This window comes from Lissotriton helveticus, chromosome 6 (genome assembly GCF_964261635.1).
Source record: "Lissotriton helveticus chromosome 6, aLisHel1.1, whole genome shotgun sequence".
In the NCBI taxonomy this organism is placed as follows: domain Eukaryota; kingdom Metazoa; phylum Chordata; class Amphibia; order Caudata; family Salamandridae; genus Lissotriton; species Lissotriton helveticus.
In genome coordinates, this window is record NC_136067.1 from 1,088,784,503 (window position 1) to 1,088,800,767 (window position 16,265).

General features: G+C 40.8%; 1 protein-coding gene across 2 annotated transcripts in view; it reads right to left on the reverse strand.

Moving 5' to 3' along the window:
- The window catches only part of RGS7 (regulator of G protein signaling 7), a 1,941,513-nt gene that overhangs the window by 213,934 nt on the left and 1,711,314 nt on the right, over positions 1-16,265 (reverse strand). For both annotated transcript variants that reach the window (XM_078646934.1, XM_078646935.1), the window contains exon 13: positions 6,562-6,672. In XM_078646934.1, the coding sequence (XP_078503060.1) occupies positions 6,562-6,672 (111 nt within the window). The remainder of the gene's footprint in view (positions 1-6,561; positions 6,673-16,265) is intronic.

Below are 16,265 nucleotides of genomic sequence, written 5' to 3' on the forward strand. Positions count from 1 at the left end.
CTTTTAAGCAGAGTTGTATATCATTGTTATATTGGTGAATCTTGATGCTGGTATCTGTAAGCAGCAGACTAAAGTACAGAAAAACTAATTGATGAAATGCTTGAATAAGTCTCAGTAGCTGATAATAACTCTGGCTGTGTCTCAGCCCAACATTATTTTGCACACCATGTCACCTCATTTTGGACCTATCCATATGCATATCAGTCATGACCCTGCTCCAGTGGGAATAGTCCAGCCAAACTGCCAGGCCAGGTCCTACCTGCAGCAGAACCCAAGAAAACCTGAACCAATTTCATCCTAGAACGTAGTGTGCACGGGACCCACATCTAAAGTATACATAAAGTGATAGATGAATGCTTGAATTATCCCCAGCCACTGGTAATTACTCAGGGCCGCATACCAATGTATCCTTATTTTGGTGTAGTAAAGCTTTGAGTAGAGTAGAGCGTTTGCCCTTTTCAAGGGTGAGGTAAAAAGAAATCCTTGTACCACTATACAAAGCAACTCCTCGGATGGCGAGGCTTGTACATTAAGTGCTGGCACAAAATCAAGAACTCACCCAGGGACACACTGAACCACTGGCTCTGGCAGGAACTGAGTAACACATCCATCTCACAGGCCAAAGCCTATTTGGAGGAATCACTGGCCATTTCAGGTTTAGCTGAACTATGGGAAGCGCTCGCACTTTAAGGTTACTGTAAATAAGGTAATCAAGAAACTTTCCTTTATAGAGGACAAGGCCACCCTATCACATAGGAGCCACTCATGGATGACTCTGAGCAGCGACAAACTATTTGGGCCACAGGCATACTTCGACCTGGGGTAGGCTAGGAAGTCAAAAGAATTATTTTTAAAACACAGGTTAGGAATCCTTCCTGTTATTTCACACCTTCCACCATGGCTGAGAAAGAAATGCGGAAAATGATGCAGGCTATGCGGAGAAGGAAACGAAGACATCAAACATTTAATATGCTCCTGCACTAATCTAAAAGAGGAAAGGGCTGACCTCCAAAAAAGCCACTTCAACGAACGAGGCATACGGACCTGGAGACAAGCAGTGCTTGCATGCTTCAACTCAAGTGACCTGCAGCTAAATGGGAAGGTAGTCAAGTTCTTGAAACTAGTGGCATCTAAGCAAAGCTCGGAGTTATCCTGTGTGAAACTAAAAACAACGGGGTATATTACCAACAACTAGCGATAATTTTTGTCTCTAACTTGTTTAGAGACAAAAATTATCGCCGCACATCGGCGATTTTTATCGCAGATAAACCTTGCTATTAGCAAGGTTTATCGCAAATGCGATAAAAAACTCCCGCAATGCATGAATATCGCTGAAAAGTCAGCGATATTCATGCATTATCGAGCAAATGCTCTTAGCCATGTTATCCACCTCCCATTGGATAACATGGCTAAGAACTGCTCAGGGCAGGTGTTAGCTTTTGGAGATATTCGCGCTTAGCGCAAATATCTCCAAAAGTTGGTAATAGGAGATAGCGATGTTAGCGACTGTTTCCAGTCGCTAACATCTTGGCACGCCCACTTTGCATGTCATTAGTGATAAATATCACTGACATGCAAAGCGGGGCCCAAGATGGTCGCTATCTCCTATTAGCTGTCGCTAACTGGTGTTAGCGACAGCTTGGTAATAGGGAGATAATTTTATCTCCGCTTTCTTGGCTTTTAAAGCCAAAAAGCGGAGATAAACCCCCTTGATAATATGCCCCTACATAAACTTAAACCTTCCTGCAATGCAATCTGTGCACAGACTCTGACGATCTAAAGGAAAACTGCCATTCCGGGACCTCTGCCCTACTCGAACATTCCAGCACTTTTTATAAAAGATAATAATTTTATGAGTATTGATTGAAAAGTGTAACCAATCAAAAATGATTTATCAGAATGTATTTTTGTAATGGTTTTAATTAATCATAAACAATACATTTATTACTTACTTTACCTACTTGTACCACTATAGCTTTACTATGTGCCTTGTCCTTGTCTTCTTCAACTGAATTGTCCTCATGGCTATCATTTGATAATATTTATTATTCTCCTTTCAACTAAAAAGTCAAGCTGCTCCATTCTTGCTATTATCAACTTCTTGTTCATCCACCTCAAATTAGTTGAGTGTTTCAACCAGACTAGGAGCTGGAGATTAAAACTTAAGTTTGTCTTTTCTGACAACACAGATTCAACCTTTTAACTGTATTTTATGCCCCACACTACTGTTGTATTTTTGGGTTTAATAAAGTGCTTCTTATCAGTGGTGGCTGGCGAGCCCCACCAGCTTCCTTAACACTGTAAACTGCAACATTAAATAATAAGTGACAGACTAGTGCCAACAGTAATATTAGAAGAGTTGTTCTGAGATGCAGTGCCAAATAGAGATTTAGGGGCACATGCATCATTGTAAATTGCATTCGCAAACGGTGCGAATTGCAAAATTCGGCCGTTTGCGAATGCAATTTTAAATTTTGGGATGCATCACCATTTTTTAACCTTTCGCAATTTAAGAAATCGCAAAATTGTGATTTCTTAAATTGCGATTGCATTTAAGGAATCTCAAATTGAGATTCCTTAAATGCAATGCATCAAACTTTAAAAATGTGCGAATTCGCAAATAAGGGGAGCAAATTACCATGAAATTGACCTTCATGGTAATTTGCGAAAATTTTGAAAAATGCTCTAAAGTGCATTTTTCAAAGTTCCATTTTACTCACACACATGCCCTTGGGGCATGTGTGTGCAAAATGTACTTATAGGCAGATTTCAGGGGTGCAACAGGGTGTCCTTTGGACACCGCTGCACCCTTGAAATTGCATTCTCAATTTGCAATTCTCTAATGGAGAATCGCAAATTAAGAATGTCTTCCCATTCATTCCTATGGGCATCTAGGCCCATAGGAATTGATGGAGAGTTATTCCTTAATTGCGATTCTCAATTAGAGAATCGCAATTAAGGAATTTTAAGAAATCGCTATTTTTTTTAGCAATTTCTTGATGCATTGCGATTTGCAATTCCTTAATTGCGATTCCTTATTTTTCGCAATTAAGGAATCGCAAAAAGCAATATTGATGCATGTGCCCCTTAGCTCTTATAAACATGACCGGATACCGTGGCAGATTAGAGGGGTCACAAGATTTCATTCTTGCACTGACCTTATTTAACCTTTATAGAGTGAAACAAATAATATGTTAGCTCTCTTGGGGGCTGTATTTTGCACACTAAGTGATGACAGAAGAATGCCATCCTAACATAGCCATTAGGTGATGATTGATTGCTTTAATGTGAGGACGATAACAACAATAAACCCCTAACTCCTGCACCCCATGAAATTCACCTTCAATTTACCCCCTCAATTATTTTAATATATATATTGCATGGTGACTTGAAACTGTCAAAATGAAAAATGACACCAACTCTTTTGGCAATGCAAAGACAGCTCTTTACTAACTTTTGCGACAGGGAGAAAGACCCACATTACTCACAGGCAGGTTGCTGGGCTCTCTCTCAAACTGCTGCTTCACACGCAGCTCTTTTTATGCACATCTCTCACAATACTTTATTACAAAAAGTAAATATTATTTGACTTGCAAGTTATAGATAGAAGGTGCAAAATTACTTGAAGACCTGTGACACCATAACCCCAAACTCTAACCTAATACTCTCCACATTCTTCATTGCATTTCCAACAAAACTAAACACATAAAGCATTCTTCTGCTGGACCTCCGTGTGTTCTAAGCTAATTTAGGGGCATATTACCAAGCAATAGCGATAATTATCGCTATTGCTTGGTTAGAGACAACGGGGCATATTATCAAGGGGGTTTATCTCCGCTTTTTTGGCTTTAAAAGCCAAGAAAGAGGCCGTTTTTTATCGCATTTGCGATAAACCTTGGTAATACCAAGGTTTATCTGCGATAAAAATCGCCGCAGCTCAGCGGTAAAATTTTCTCTCTAACCAAGCAATAGCGATAATTATCGCTATTGCTTGGTAATATGCCCCAAAATTTTACAGCTGAGCTGCGGCGATTTTTACCGCAGATAAACCTTGGTATTACCAAGGTTTATCGCAAATGCGATAAAAAACGGCCGCAATGCATGAATATCGCTGAAAAGTCAGCGATATTCATGCATTACCGAGCTAATGCTCTTAGCCATGTTATCCACCTCCCATTGGATACTATGGCTAAGAACTGCTCAGGGCAGGTGTTAGCTTTTGGAGATATTCGCGCTTAGCGCGAATATCTCCAAAAGTTGGTAATAGGAGATAGCGATGTTAGCGACTGTTTCCAGTCGCTAACATCTTGGCACGCCCTCTTTGCATGTCATTAGTGATAAATATCACTGACATGCAAAGTGGGGCCCAAGATGGTCGCTATCTCCTACTAGCTGTCGCTAACTGGTGTTAGCGACAGCTAGGTAATAGGGAGATAATTTTATCTCCGCTTTCTTGTCTTTTAAAGCCAAAAAAGCGGAGATAAACCCCCTTGATAATATGCCCCTTAATTTTTCTGCACCTATTGCCTAATCATGTTACAATCTGTTTGGAAGCACAGAGGGGCATAATATCAAGGGATTTATCTCCGCTTTTTTGGCTTTAGAAGCCAAGAAAGCGGAGATAAAATTATCTCCCTATCAGCAACAGGGAGCTAACATGCAAATTCGCATGTTAGCACCCTTTTTCTCTACGCTTCCCCTTGCATCTCTAATGAGATGCACAGGGGGCGTTCCAGAGAAAAATAATAGGAGAAATGTTGTTAAGCGACATTTCTCCTACTATCAAGGATTTCGCTAACCCTGTTAGTGATTAAAAAAGCAGCGATAACCGCGGTTAGCACTGCTTTTTTTACACCTGGTATTTTCCTGACTTAGCCATGATATTCTATGGAAGGTGGATATCATGGCTAAGTTTGTGAGGCCCTATCATCAAGCTAACGCCAAACTTCGAGAGATTATCGTTGGTTTTCCAGCGATAATCTCTCATTTGGTAGTTAGCACGAGGATTTTTATCACTTTTGAGATAAACCTTGCTAATAGCAAGTTATCTCTGCGATAATTTCCGGCAATGCTTAGCGTTAAAAAATGTGTTGCTAAGCATCGTTAGCGATAAATATCGCTAATCGTTGGTAATATGCCCCAGAGTGCGTGCCGGTGCTCTTGTGTGCTAAACCCATAAATATTTTCATGTTCGCTAAACATGACTTGGCCTTTAACTGAATACCATTCAAGTTACTTATCCCATTGTGTTCACAAGTGAACTTTTCACCATTCTCTGCTCAACACAAGACCTGGGCCGGAACTGTTTTTTAACCATGTACAGCTGTGTGTTTTCAACTTGTGTTTGGTGATGCGCTTTGTTCTCATGTTTAACATTGTCTTCGTGTTTTATATTTTCAGCAATGTGTTCATATTTTACATTTCCTATAACACATAGGGCATGAAAAGCCTATGTACATCAAAGTTTATTGGAGGTGTAACTCTCATTAAACCATTCAGAGGTGGATACTGTGAAAAAAGTAGCTCCTATAAGCAACCATTCATTGCCAGTTAGCTAAAAGTCCCAAAAGGCATGCTGTTCATCACTGACATAATATTTAATCCATGAAATACCAACAGCACAAGTCTGAAAAAGAAAGAGGCAATGCCTGCAAACTGTTTCTAACTTGTGCTGTCTGCATTTAATGCATTCACATTTGAAAATCCTGCAAACGGAAAAACCAGGGGGCATATTATCAAGGAGGGCGATAAGAGATTATCGCTGATTTAGCTGCCGTTTTCGGCCGCTAAGCGGCGATAATTCTATCGCCCTGTTAGCAAGCTGTCGCTAACAGCAGTTAGCGACAGCTTGTAGGCAATAGCGAGCGGTTTGGGGCCTGCTTTGCATGTCAGCGATACTTATCGCTGATGACATGCAAAGTGGGCGTACCCAACCTGTTAGCGACTGAAAGCAGTCGCTATCATCGCTATCGCCTATTATCAATGCAGGCGTAGCGATGAAAATATTCACGCTAAGCGCGAATATCTCCAAAACCTAACGCCTGCGCAGACCAGTTCTTAGCCATTATATCCAATGGGAGGCGGATATTATGGCTAAGACCCTATTGGTGTTAATGCATGAATATCGCTGTATTCTCAGCGATATTCACGCATTTTGCTGCTATCGCCGGATAAACATTGATAATAGCACGTTATCTCTGCGATAATATCCGGCGATGCTTGGCGATAAAAATAAACTCGCTAAGCCCATTTAGCGATAAATATTGCTAGTTGTTGGTAATATGCCCCCAGGTCCTTTCTTTCTGCACTGAGCAAGTGTAGGTCGCCAAGTTATGGCCAAGTGCCTTTTGCATGTTACCAAGTAAAAACAATTAAAGCAGATATGGATCCACAAAGCTACACTAAGGAATCAAAACACAAAATAAATGAAAAATGCAAGAATTCATTTGAAAGTAAGTATTTAAGGTATATAAAGGTGCTTCGGTGTTGCAAAACAGCATATCTATATTAAACCTTTATTTTGTGGCACCCAATGTAAGGCAGAGAGGAAAAACACCACACCTGATTTCTAATTCCCAGAACATGACATCATCTGACGTCCATGGGTTCGAAGGGTCTGGAGGTACGAGAAATGGGTCGTAGTCCACATACTGTTCTGTGTAGGCTAATAAACTGGAAACAGAAAAGCATCACATGGTAAGAGACAATCAGACCTCACATTTTTTGTTCAAACAATGCTTCTAGTTCTGTTGATTGTCACTTAATGTACAGAAGCTAATTAAAAACATGTAAATAAACAAATTAATGTACACATAAATTAGTCACTTAAATAATCAATACACCTGCAGTACTCTAGTGATTAGTGAGAAAATTGCAAAGTGAACTTTGCCACAGGGTTAAACAATAGAGAACAAGCATTTGAAAATCCAATAGGTCTGGGCTTCAGCAGGCAGCCTTATCTTCATTAATGCTTGCTTTGTCATGGGTTTTTCAATATGTTACTGTTGGGCAAGCTGCCAAGCCCACTTCAATCTAAAAAACTGGGCAAGCACAAAAATACTTCTTTGGTCAGAAAGCATACAGGGGCATATTACCAAGGGCATTATTGCCGCATTAGCTGGACTTTTTACCGCTAATGCGGCGATAATTTTATCGCCCTATTACCAAGCTGTCGCTAACACCAGTTAGCGACAGCTTGTAGGCGATAGCGGGCATGTAGGGGCCCACTTTGCATGTCAGCGATAATTATCGCTAATGACATGCAAAGTGGGCGTGCCAAGATGTTAGCGACTGAAAACAGTCGCTAACATCTCTAACTCCTATTAACAACTTTTGGAAATATTCGCGCTAAGCGCGAATATCTTCAAAAGCTAACGCCTGCTAAAAGCAGTTCTTAGCCATGTTATCCAATGGAAGGTGGATAACATGGCTAAGAGCATTGTCACGATAATGCATGAATATCGCAGATTTTTTAGCGATATTCATGCATTTCGCAGGATTTTTACCGCTTTTGAGATAAACCTTGATAATATCAAGGTATCTCAGCGGTAAAAATCCTCGGTGCTCGGCGATATTTTTTCCCGCTAACCAAGCAATAGCGATAATTATCGCTATTGCTTGGTAATATGCCCCACAGTGCCCTCACACTGAAAGGAATTACGTTGCAAGTCTATGTGCTCCTTGTGAATGGGCAGATTGCCATCACTCTCAGATAAGATAGCCAATGGCTGAAGTCAACTGACTCACAGCTGTAACGGGTGGAAGAATAATGTGAATGACACAATACCAGGGCAATGGATGAAGAGAGCTGGCTGGAAGGCCTTGTCTGTAAGTATATTCTACAAGTAAGTTAGTAAGGTATTGGCTAAAAAAGATAAAACTATCCTTAAACAGGCAAAAGCGATAGAAATCTTTCCCTGGACGTATCTTGAAAACCAGCATTGGGCCACCAGCCCCATGGACCCTTCGTTAAAGAGTCAGAACTGTAATTTACCAAGACACAGGTTGGTGGCTTATGGGTCTTGCAAGTGAGAGGCAGTGTGAAAATATGAAAATAAACAATTAAGAGTACATATGTCACAGAGGTTTCTCCCTGCTACCTGATTAAGCTATCAGCGTTCACAAAGTTGCACCTTTGCAAAGTGTTCACAACTCTAAATACTGTCAATAATAGAGGGAGTTGGGCTAAAGTCTGATTCTTCACACTTAATATTAAAGGCCACATTTGTCTGAGGCTGTTTCCTTCTTTGCTTGCAGTAGGGTTCCATGAGCATGTTACTGGGCCCAAGCACCCTATAAGGATCACAGTTACAAACTTTACCCCACTGGCCGTGCTCCTTCCCTTGGTCGACATTTAGTAGATCATTGCAGTGATTTGGGCTTTGACAGGAGCCAGAAATGTACAACTAATTATCTGTTCTCAACAGATAGTGCTGGGAGACTTCATCCACCTTGGGGTCTTTGTCAATATCAAAGTTTTGCAGTGGAACCAAATATGTGAAAATTAAAGCAACAGACTTGTGGCTAGGGTCAGGGTTTCTGTCAATCGTGTTGATGCCATTGTGTATTAAATGTCATATCTTGAAGCCTTTGAGCCCTGAAGACGTCATAGGGTTAGCCCCTTGTCTTACACTCAGCCGCTTTTTCTCTACTCCAGAGTTAGGGGAAGTCCAAGGAGTAAAACCGAGAGAAAGTATAATTTTTATTTTTCTCAATGTATTCAATAAACCGTAGATGAGGTTATCAAGGATGATGTTAGGGCTATTAGAAGGAAAGCCGGGGCAGTAGTGGCTACCATTAATGGCATCCATGGCTTCTGTTCTTAGTATATTGGACGAACATTTACATTTGGGGGTCAATGCGGAAATAGAGTAACCTGCGTTGCCACGCTGCTAATGGGGCTAATGCTCCATTTCCACATTTATCCTTCCTAATAGAGATGTGAGTGACCCGCAAGAATACTCCAGATTGCATAGTCGCATTGGTGACCTAGCAGAGGTGAACTAGCCTAAGCCGACAAAGCAATGCAGTCGATTTCTCTAACCCCTGGGACCCATAATGATGATTCAAGATAGCACACACATGGTCTGTCCAAATGCAGAGCGGCGCATGAGCTGGCAAAATGGGATAGAGGTCCGCTTTAGAGTTGCAAATTGGGCTGGTGGGGTCACCCCCCACTGAAAGACTAACAGAGTGCCTCTCAAACCCACCCTGTCATCACTGCTTGGCGATTGGTCATAACATGGTCTGGGGTGTAGAGTGGCTCTGTCTGAGTGAAACTTGAAATTGAGGGTAGGAAACATGTGTGTTACCCTGCCTGCTCCACAAGGTTTCCTGTTCTCTTCGCCTGTCAGCTAGGAAATAATACTTCATAGAGGTGTGCTTGCTGAAGAGTTAGGCCCCCATAAAATGATGTTTTGCCTCTTTGCGAGGCACTTGCTTTTTGCCTCCCTATGGCTACTAATGGGGGGACAGACCATCGAACAGTGTTTGAACTCTGCTGCATATGCTAAAAGTAGAGGCACATTAGTGACACCAGACTTCTGAGGTACATGTTGCGATGTTACTTTGATATGGACAGGGCCAGTTTTAGGACTGGTGACACCAGTGTTTAATTTGTAAAATATGAAGTGCCCGGGCTCTGACCAGGAGACCACTGCAGCTTGCCCCACCCATCACCCTTGTCAATCCTGCCAAAACAACTACTAACCATCTCTCTTGCATGTAAATGAGACAGTTCAGATTATTCCAGGTCCCCAAAACTAAAGGAATGGCTGGGGAGGCAGGTATTAGCAATTTTAATGTATATTGTAGTCCTAAACTACCACTGTTCTGCTTATCTCTAAATTAGATAAGCAGCGCCACCATGTGGCGGACTGTTCTAAGTATGGAGTTGACATTAAGGTGCCGGTGCTGAGCACCCCGAAAACCAATTAGGCGCAGGTGCCAAGCACCGGAAAGCGCCGGCTCAAATTAAGCACTGGGTGGCACCCAGTGTGACAATCTTTTTTGCACTGACCCCCAATTATATCCTTCTCCACAGATTCTCACTACCACCCTTTCAACAGTGCCCATCATCTCTTCATTGCCCCCTCTCACCTGCATTATATTTGTTTTAGAGCACTACTCATTTCAGAGCACTTTACTTCATATACACATTATACAGAGACAATTAATCGATTCAAAGGGAAATGTTACATTGGTTAAAGAGGACTACAAGGTGTAGGAGTCACATGTCACCCATAAAGGTTGGTAGGTTTATTTTAAGAGTGTTTGGTATGGAGAAGCACAAACTCAGTATTTAAAACGTACCACAGTGCTTGGAGTTGACTTTACTAAAAAGAGTGTATTTGTCCCTGTTAGACTCAGCATTTTTGGCATGGTTTAACTCTGACTTTTGCCTCTACCTCCTGTATTTTTGATGCTGTGCTGGATTTCGTTTTTTGCTACCTTAGATGCTTTGGGCACTTCACCACTACTAATCAGTGTCAATGAGCAAGTGCTCTCTGTGTAAATTGTTGTTACAATTGGTTCTCTGTGAGTGGCATATTTGTTTTACTAGTAAGTCCCTAGTAAAATACACTGAAGTGTGCCAGGGCCTGTAAATCAAATGCTACTAGTGGGCCTGCAGGGCTGATTGTGCCAGCCACATGAATAGCCATGAAAAGGTATATCCGACCTGCCACTGCAGTGTCTGTGCACAGTTTAAAACTGCCATGTCAACTTGGCAAGTGCACCCACTTGCCATGCCCTAACTTCCCTTTTCTTATATGTAAGGCACCCCTATAGTAGGCCCAAGATACCCCCCTGGGCAGGGTGCAGTGTATGTGAAAGGTAGGACATGTAGCGGTGTGTGTGTGTGTGACATGTCCTGAAAGTGAAATACTGCCAATTTAGTTTTTCACTATTGAAAGGCTATGTTCCTGGTAGGATAGAATGGGAAATACATTGTAACATATTACAAGTATAACTTCCCATTGGGACAAGATAGAGAAATAATGTTTAGGCTCTTCAAACTCAGAATTTAACAAAACACCTTTTAGTAAAGATGGTTTTTAAATTATGTGTTTGAAAATGCAGATTTTAGAAAGTACAACAACTGGAGGGGGTAGGGCCAAAGGACAGGGGTCAGGTAGGGCAGTAATACTTATAGAATACACAAAAGGAACTCAATGAGTTCTATCTTGAAATGCCCTGAGCCAGAGAACGGTGCTTTCAAATCAGTTGAAAGAAAAGCTGATGTGATTAGATTGACCAAAAGGAAACGGGACGTCATTGAGGCGAAATATGCCATGCCGGAAATACTTGTGGCAGGATTAAGACCCACAAGAAATTTTGTATCGCTTGAAGCTACGAGGCACACTGCTGTCATTCTAAAGTGGACAATAATTGTTTCACGTTCACCCAGAACACGCGAGCTGTGGGTGAGCACTCAATTCCACCAGAATACATTGACATCCATTAAGATGAAGCCCTGACGAGAGTCCCAGTACTACAAGCCTGTGTCTTGAAACGTGTTGGCAATTGTTTTTGACACGGAGGAATTGTGAATTAATATGCTGTATTCTTTGAGGGAGTTGAACTGAAAACTATTCCCCGCATACACGCTAAACTAGTTGCTTGTGTTAGGTATTTCCCTTGGCTTAAAATATAGGATAGTGACATGGTTTGTTCATTTACCAAGTGACATGATGCAAATATAATTGTTGTTGTTTGTAATTATTGTATATAGCAATGTTCAATTTCATTGTTTCTCCTTGAATGTTTTCAGTGAATTGTTTTATGTATTGGTCTAATGTATAGTTTGATGTCATTGAAAAATTAAGTGTTTCTCCACCTTTCATGCATTTGAATTTTTCATAAAAAAACAATTATTGAATCTCTAAAAGGAATGGTTAAATAAATAATCCATTCAAACAAAAAAGGTAGTCGTTTTTTTTTATTTATTTTTTTATTGAGAGTTCATATATAACAATACAATACAGTACAAGAGACATGACATATTTGAGATCCAATTAATACAGTCTAGAAGAAAAGAATATTGAAAACAACCATACAGTTTTTAGTTATAACATTTAAATTATAAAGTGCAAAATTGTGTAAGAGCAAACAGGCAATAGACTTTCACTAATATTCAAAAGATTTTGTTAGAGTTAAAATAATATAGGAACTTTAAATTCCCTGTGAGATTTCTTAGTTAATTTTTCATAGCTAGATTTATAAAGTGCATCGTGCATATACATAACGAACCTAATAAACCAATTTTAAATCCGAATACATAGTAGCAAGGCAAATTTAAGGATCAAACCCACTCCAAAATTTATCATATTTTTTCAGAGCCCCTGATCTTAAAGCGTATGTTCTTTCCCTATCCTGGATTCGGAGTAATTTTATCTTCCATGCTTGGAAAGATGGGACAAGGTCTGTTTTCCAGGACTGTAATATAAGGAATTTAGCTATTAAAGAAGCTATAAAAAGGGACTCATCGTGTTGGGTGTGGATAGGAGAGCAACCTAGGACGGAAGTCAATTCATCCAGGACAAAATTAGTTTTAAGGACAATTGAGAGATATTTTTCTATTTCCTTCCATAATACCTGGATTTTGGGGCATTCCCAAACAATGTGTTTCCACGTGCCTTTTCCTTCACATCGGAAACATTTGTCAGCTACTTGGGGGAAGATATTATGCAAAAAGGACGGAGTTCTATATATCAACCATTTGTTAAAGAATTGCATACGTTTAAAATTTGCTCCTCGAAAAATGGTTTTATTAAACTTATTTATTTTGTCCCATACCTGTTGATTAATTGTAATATCTTCCCTCTTTTTCCATCTTTCAGTAATCTTGCTGTAGAGGTCCTGATCTTTGCCTTCTCTTAGTGTTTTAATCCAAATACTCATTTTCTTTTGTGTTTTGTTGTTAAGGATAGTGGAAATATTTTCTTTCATGAATAGATTTCCTATAGTGAGTTCTCTAAGTTTTGGATTTATCCTGATGAAGGACCAGTTCAGCATGCAGTGCGAATGGATTAACTGACTATTGATTTCATCCCAGGATTTCCATCTGTTGCCCAAGAGGAAGTCTTCAATTTTCTCAAAGCCATTCTCCTTCCAAATAGTTAATATATATTTGTCCATACATCCAGCGTCTCCCAAGCTAAAATTCATTAAATTTGTCTTGCTGCTAAAATTAGGTAATCCATAGAATTTAAAAAACGGAGTTTTCACCTTAAAGATCCACTGCAGGGAATTATAGCATACTTTTTTTGGATCTTTAGTGATTCTCACTGGGTCATAAATTTTCAATTCCAACAGCATCCTTTTGATAAAAAAATCATCCGACTCATGGAAATCTAAAACAGAAAACCTGTGACTATAATGTGCAAAAGACGCAAAATAATATTCTCTAATATTTGGGAGGGACAACCGTCCTTGTGTAGATGATAAATACAAAGTGCTAAGTGCAAGTCTGGAAGATTTTTTTGCCCATAGGAAAGAAGAAATCAGCGCTTCTACTTTTTTAAAATAAGAGGCCTGGATTGCGCAGGGAATTGCACAAAAAAGGAAATTAAAAAGGGGTAATACCGACATACGAATTAGCGAAAAAAAAAAAAAAGGTAGTCGTTTGAATGTCGCTCTAAAGTAAAAAGAGTAAAAGGTTTGAACGAGTCAGGTTCCTTTTGTGTATTCAATAACGATTTTAGCAAATAGGCATTTTCTTGTTTAACCATTCTGTGTGCCTCTGCCTGTTTGTGTATTTTCTGTGTGGTTTTGGAGTGACAGGGGCTGGGGATGTGCAGTCACTGTAGACAGCCACTGCGGGGGTTGAGGTGTGCCTGTCCCTTCCTGGATGATTCAGATCTGGGCTAAATAGACCTTGGCTGAATTTAGAGTGATGGGATGAGGTTTCCTTGCACCTAAATAGGGCCTACCTCCCTTGCACAATGCTGCCCCCACACCCTGTGGTCATATGGCATCAGTGAGGACAGAACTGGTTTGGCCTGGGCTCAGAGACCCTTGCACAAAGAGAACAAAGACATTTTGGGGTATAAGTATCAGACCTAAACCCCAGAGATTTAGATTACGTCTGTACTCAAGAGGAACCTTTGCCAAGGAGAAGAGCTGAAGAGCTGTGAGGAGGAGTACTGCCCTTTGCTGTCTGATGTGTGGGGTTGGCCTGCAGTTTGTGTTTCTGCCAAGGAAAGGACAAAGACTTGAACTTTGCGGTGAACCTGCTTGAAGAAGATCTCCAAGGGCCTGGGTGTGCTGGCATCCTGTTCGGAAGTCTCAGGGACACAAAGACTTCACCCCCAGCTCCCCTGAACTCTATTGCTGAGAGTTCTGACCTGCCAGGAGGTGCCTATTCCAGTTATGGGCCTCTGGAGTTTGTACCTGCTACTGGGAGCTGGAAGAAAAGAAGAACTGGAAAAATCAACGCATCACTCTTCTTTTAGCTGTTTTCCCAACACAGCACCGCTGTGTGAGAAGAATCTCCACACATCACCGTGCCGCTGATGAACTGATGCATCAAAGAATCGCGGCTGAAGAAACTGACGCAGCACCGCTCGACGCCACAGCATCGATCGCCAATGCATACAGGATTTCCACGCATCGCACCTGTGCAGCAGGTTTTCCCAATGCATCACCCGCAGACCAGAAACGTCTTGGAGTCAACGGATCACTTCCCCCTACAGACCGGATTCGACACATCACTTCTCCTGCGTACAGCAGAACTGCCACACGCCTCCCCATGGTCTCAGGAACTGACGTATCTCTTTGTTTCTTGATGCTTCCCATCTCTGCAGTTGTTTGGCCTTGTGAATTTTGACGCATTTACCGGTACTTTTTGAGAAATCACGCATCAATAGTTTTCTATGGATCCAGTTGTTTGAAAAACCTCTCTATATTCATATTCTTATCACATGTATGTTGGATTTTTGTCATTTTAGTCTTGTTAAGTTTAGATAAAGATACTTAATTTTTTTAAACTGGTGTAGTCTCCATTTGTGGTGTTATCACTGTATTACTGTGGTTTTGAATACAAATACTTTACACATTGCCTTTGGGATAAGTCTGTCTGCTCGTGCCAAGCTACCCAGGGGGTAAGCAGGGGTTACCTAAAGTGTGTATCCCCCTTACCCTGACTAGAAGCAAGGGTCCCTACTTGGACGAAGGTGCATACCTCTGCCAACTAGAGACCCCCATATCTAACAGTCCCCAAATTAACTCTTTTTAGGAACATTAGGTTAATGAAAAACGATGTTGAATGTTTTAACCTATGCCTCACAATTTTCATATAGCTATTTGATGTCAGTTCTTAGCTGCCTGTGCTTTATTAGGATGGTAACTTATGAACTACAAGTATGCAAAGGATCTCTGCGACACAAGCATTAACCCACTGAGCTATCCACATACAATACAGAAGTGTGATCTTCATGGTAGACATTCAATGTAGCAGGCATATTAACCCTCTGTGCTTTTTTATGATGAGTTAAAACTACCACTAGATAAAACTCAAACCTCTTTCCAGCAGGAACACTAATCACCAGAGTTATCTTGACATTTGTATTGGTAATTGAAAACTGATGAACACAGAAGGAAGTCTGCAGTGCTTGAAAAATTATAGGTTATTCCTAAACATAGTGTCCCCGAGCTCAGCGCCAGGTGCGGCTGCACTGGTCCCACCGCCCTTAAGCCGGCACTGGATATGGGTGCTTCCCCTCTGTGTTACTGTATTTAATTGCCGTCCATGGAGCAACATGATCCTATGACCTGTTTTTGACTATTTGTTTTTTGAAAATGTGATGTGATCTGAAAAGCCAAATAGGATACACCTGTGTGGTGCTATGTAGATGTGTGATTATACACATTCATTGAATGTGGACACAGTCATTGAAAGTGGAATTAACTGTGAACAAGAACGACTCAGGAATGTGGGCTAAATTTGGAGGGAATATTAACTAGGCCACTACTGATCACCATATTCTCACTTGGTAGACCTGCAACATTGTCTTCAGTTTGAGTGAATACCTGCCTGTTTGATTTATTAGCACTGCTCACAACATTCTTCAAACTGCTACAGGTAAGGTACACTAGAGACAAAAATCGACACAATGAACCTTCAAATGAACCTACTGAGTATGGACCATAAGAAAGCTGAAAGAAAAGGTGGTGGAAAATGAAACTTTCATGGAAATTTCACTGACTCTGGCAGAGCTACAAAAACAGTGACAAAGAAGCAGAAAGAGATCTAGTTGCTCGAGGCC